General features: G+C 55.5%; 1 protein-coding gene across 1 annotated transcript in view; it reads right to left on the bottom strand.

The window, feature by feature from the left end:
• Positions 1 to 2,879, bottom strand: part of Vsx2 (visual system homeobox 2) — a 23,159-nt gene extending 20,280 nt beyond the window's left edge. Inside the window, exons 1-2 of the mRNA XM_031356174.1 lie at positions 2,204 to 2,879; positions 878 to 962 (exon numbers count right to left, since the gene is read on the bottom strand). Coding sequence (XP_031212034.1) covers positions 878 to 962; positions 2,204 to 2,573 — 455 coding nt within the window. The 5' untranslated portion in view covers positions 2,574 to 2,879. The remainder of the gene's footprint in view (positions 1 to 877; positions 963 to 2,203) is intronic.
• Between the last annotated feature and the right edge of the window lie 1,453 nt (positions 2,880 to 4,332).

Raw genomic sequence — 4,332 nt, 5'->3', positions numbered from 1 at the left:
CCCCCCCCCCCACACACACACACACTATCCGGTGGAGGCAAGGGATGAAGAGAGCGGAGTTCTTGGGGGACAAACCCATTGAATCTTAACTTAGGATAAGCAACGTCTATTTAAAGATTTTTTCACATTAAAAATGTGTGTGTGTGTGTGTGTGTGTGTGTGTGTGTGTGTGTCTGCTTATTAGTATATGCACGTGGTGTCCCAGGAGGCCAGAGGGATGCATGGATCCTTCGGAGCTGGCCAACCCTCCTTACCCTGAACACCAAAGCAATCCACCCCACTGCTCGGCTGGTGAAACCAGACAGTTCACTTTCTTCCCCATCTTTCAGACTAGAAAACTGAGACCCCCGGAAGGATAGCGACCCGCTCAGTAGCATAAGCGAGCGGAGGCCGAAAGCCGAGGTTCAGCCCTGCACTGAAGTTTGGGGGCAAACGATCGCAACAGAAACCTGGAGAATTGATAAGCCTCGGGCCCTGTAGGAGGAACGGGCTTCCAGGGTTGAGGGCATGGCTCTGGCTCCAGCCGGAGCTGGGAGCCCATCGGCTTTCTACGGGGTCTGCGTGGCTCTGGGACCTGATCGGTACAGAGATCTAGGGTCACCGACGCCTCTCCAGCTCAGGTCTGGCCCCAGCCGGTCCTTTCCTGCCTCCAACACGAGGAGAAAGCCGAAACGGTGCGGCTGCTCTGACATTCATTCAGTCACCCTCACCAGATGCCAGGGCCCCGGGACAGACTCCTGCACTCAACGCAGGTGTCTCTGCCCTGGCGCAGCCGGGGGCCCTCCCATCTGGGATCGACAGAAAACGATATCTGGGTTACCCGGCCCGGAACGAGATGGCTGGGGATGGGAGCAGGAAAGGACTGTGCGGCCCTTACCTGTGTCGCCGCTTCTTACGTTTCTTGGTCTGGTTTAAAGCCGATTTGGACATTTTTCGGTCACTGGAGGAAACATCTTCGGAATCTGAAAAATGAGCGGAGAGGCAGGGAGCGAAATGGGGAGTGCGCTCCGAAGCGCCGAGAACGCGGCGAGGACCCCACCTCCGCAGCCTCTGTGAGCCGCGCGGGCCTGTGGTCGCCACCGAAGCCCTCCTGGGTCCCGGCTACCATCCCCATCCCTGCGCTCAGGCTGATCTTCTCCAGGTCTGCTCTTGAGACCACAGATTTTGAATAAATTTCGTTGCAAGAGAGGCCAAGGCCGGGGCACGATGGCAGGCAGGGGCGTGGGAGAATGGGCAAGCACCGGGGTAGCAGGGACTCCCGGCGGTGCTCCCAGCTTCGAGATCTTCCCTTCCGCCAACGGCCCCCAGGTCCCAGATCCAAAAGTTGACCCAAGGATTACAGGTTTGTTGCAGGGGAGCTGGGGTCTCTGAAAGGGCTAGAGACTGCGGGTTCGCTGTCTCTTTTGTGACACCCACAAAATGTTTTTCTGTTCGAATTCAGAGAGCCTGCAATGAGCCACTTTTCGTTATCCTGCTACGTTTAATTCATAATAATGGTACGAAAAATCTGGGGAAATGCTGAGAGCCGGCGAGCTGGAACACACCGCCAGGCAAGTGGCCCTGACAGGGCAAAAGAAAGCTCACCCAGGGTCCCCGAGCCAGAGAAAAATCGGGATCCGATACATGGTGCTGCTTAGGTTAGCTCTGATGGCCGCCCTTTGGGTTCCGTGTTAGCTTTATTTTCTCAGTTCGTAGCGGGAGGAAACTGAACCTTAGCTAAGCAATACAGGGGTTTGGTACAGCAATACAGAAACTGGGAGGGAAAGGGGACAACTTTGGACACAGGGGGCAAGTAGGAACAGCATCGGGCTTCAGGAGCTCAGGTCCTGCCCAAGGCCCGGGCCTCGTTGGAGCAGTGGAGCTAGGGCCCCCCAGCTAGCTCCAAGGAAAACGATGTGCCAAGGATTCAGCTACTCCGAGCCAACATCCACTGGGGCCCCAACCCAGACAGATATTCGATCAAGCACGGACCCACATTAGGTCCCAAGAACTGAGCAGGGGGTCGGACAAGCTGGATCTGAAAACCCTTGAAGTTCGGGTCCCTAGTCCGGGGCCGGCTGACTTTAGGCCTGGGCTGAGATCCCTTGACCTGAATGAACTTTTCCTCCCGGGGGAGGTCGGGGCCCGCAGGCGAGAGCCCACAGCTCCCGACTGCGACTTTCCCAAGCAGTGTAGCAGGCGAGCGGCCTCGCCCCTCACCTACCGGAGCTGGCCGTCTGGCTGGTGTCCAGCGGCCCCGACGCTCTGCTTAGCGGCTGCAAGTGGACGCTCTGCGGATCGGACAGCACTTCCAAGAAGGTGGGCTGTGCGTAGAAGCCGGGAAGCCCCCCGGGTCCCAGCAGCCCCATGCTGCCCACTCCTGCGGGGCTGAGAACGGAGCGCGCAGCTAACAAATGCCCGGGGGCCAGGCCGTCGAGGGCAGCCCGCGGGTGGGAGCTGGGAGGCTCCTTGTTCAAGCCTAGGATCTCCTGGATGCCGAACCCTGTGCACCTGGCCGGGGCGCCCCCCGAGGTACTCTTGGTCACTGTCTCAGATTTGGGTTTGCTCAGCGCTTCCCCCGCTTTCCCCGTCATCTCCCGGTTCTTTGGAGGGGCTGAGGCCGCGGGTCTTTTGCTCCCCCAAGCCCCTCCCGCCGGGCTTCCCGCTTCGTGAAGTTGGTCCCAGGTGCCCCCTCCGGTGTCTAATGCTCTGGAGCCCCAAGGAGATTCCCTTTTTATCCAACCAGGCGGCAGCCCAAGTGGGGTCAGAGCTGAACAGCCAATCACCGGGGCCAGGAGCGATTAGGAATTCCAAAAAGCTGGCAGCTCCCGCTGCCACCGGTACCGAGGAGCCGCAGCAGGCCCAAGTGTGGTGGGCTCTGCAGGGTGCCCTTGCAGGGACAGAGGTGAAACATCCAGGTCTGGGGTTATTCCAGGAGACACGGAGGATAGGGGCTTTGAGTTGTATAACCTGGCTGGGACCAGTGCCAAGGTTAGCTGGGATAGATCCCAGGGGTAGGGTTGGGGGTGTGGGGATGGTCTGCATGCGAAGGCTAGGAGACCTCCTTCCCTCCCTTAACTCAGCAGCCTCGAGTAGACTCAGACACGGCACAAGGAAGGCTGGAAGGCCCTGAAGTGAGTGCTGGGAATGAGAATACAGAAAGATGCTTAGCCTTGCAGAGAGAAATGTGTGTAGGGCTTGTCTGCCCAGCACGGGACATTGTGTTCAGTCCCGAAGAGCTGTTCCATAAATAGTGGTCCACGTTAAAGGGATCAAGCCCTCGTGGGAAAGAGAAGCAGTGAGGGTTTTCTTTGATAACAAATATGGGGCCTTCCTCCCTTCCCCTCCTCTCCTTACCCAGTCCTCCTTACTCCCACCCCCTCTTTCTTCCTGGTATTTTAAGACAGGACCTCTATATTGTCCGGGTTGTTCTCAAACTCAATATTTTCCTGCACCCTCCTCCTGAGGGCTAGGATTTCATTTGGGGGCCTAACTTGAGCATCCAGCTATGTCTTTCTGAACTTCTTCATAGAGTGAGCATGAAGTGCTTCCCTCGAAGATTATATTCGTTCTGTCCATCAGTAAGGATCAAGTACCTAGTAGTTTTGAGCTGAAAACCTGGGATTCTGCAGTAAAACCAGAGAGGCAGGGTGTGAGGCTGTGATTGCCGGTGCAGAAGAAGAAGGGAGCGTGAGCAAAGGAGCGGCTTTTCCCAGCTGCTGGGCCCCCTTTGACCACCTCCTTCTCCAGAGTCTTCAGGAGGGCAGTCAGTAGGGACCGCTGAAGTGTAGTGAGAAGCCTCCTACTCAGGCAGGCTGGGAGATTTACCTGTACAGAGGCCTGGATTCCTGAGTTGGAGGTTGGAGGCAGGGTTACTGGTTTTTCTTTTTCTTTTCTTTTCTTTTTGTTTTTTTCTTTTCTCTCTTTCTTTCTTTTCTTTCTTTCTTTCTTTCTTTCTTTCTTTTTTTTTTTGGTTTTTCGAGACAGGGTTTCTCTGTATATCCCCGGCTGTCCTGGAACTCACTCTGTAGACCAGGCTGGCCTCGAACTCAGAAATCCACCTGCCTCTGCCTCCCAAGTGCTGGGATTAAAGGTGTGCACCACCACCGCCTGACAGATTACTGGTTTTTCAAATATTCTTACTTCAGGTCTCAGACCAGAGCATGGTCCAAGTGTCACTAGCCAAGGAGAGCATGTGTCCCATACACATCATAGACCTTCAATTTAGCTCCTTGTCACCCTCCCAGAACTGGAGATCATCTTATTAATTTGGAGACTTCTCTTTCCATTATAGTTTGTTTTTTGTTTGTTTGTTTGTTTTTGTTTTTTTGAGACAGGGTTTCTCTGTGTAGC

This window comes from Mastomys coucha, unplaced genomic scaffold (assembly GCF_008632895.1).
Source record: "Mastomys coucha isolate ucsf_1 unplaced genomic scaffold, UCSF_Mcou_1 pScaffold6, whole genome shotgun sequence".
NCBI classification, from domain to species: domain Eukaryota; kingdom Metazoa; phylum Chordata; class Mammalia; order Rodentia; family Muridae; genus Mastomys; species Mastomys coucha.
Note: the sequence above shows the minus strand (reverse complement) of the source record. Positions and strands in the feature narration are given on the sequence as shown.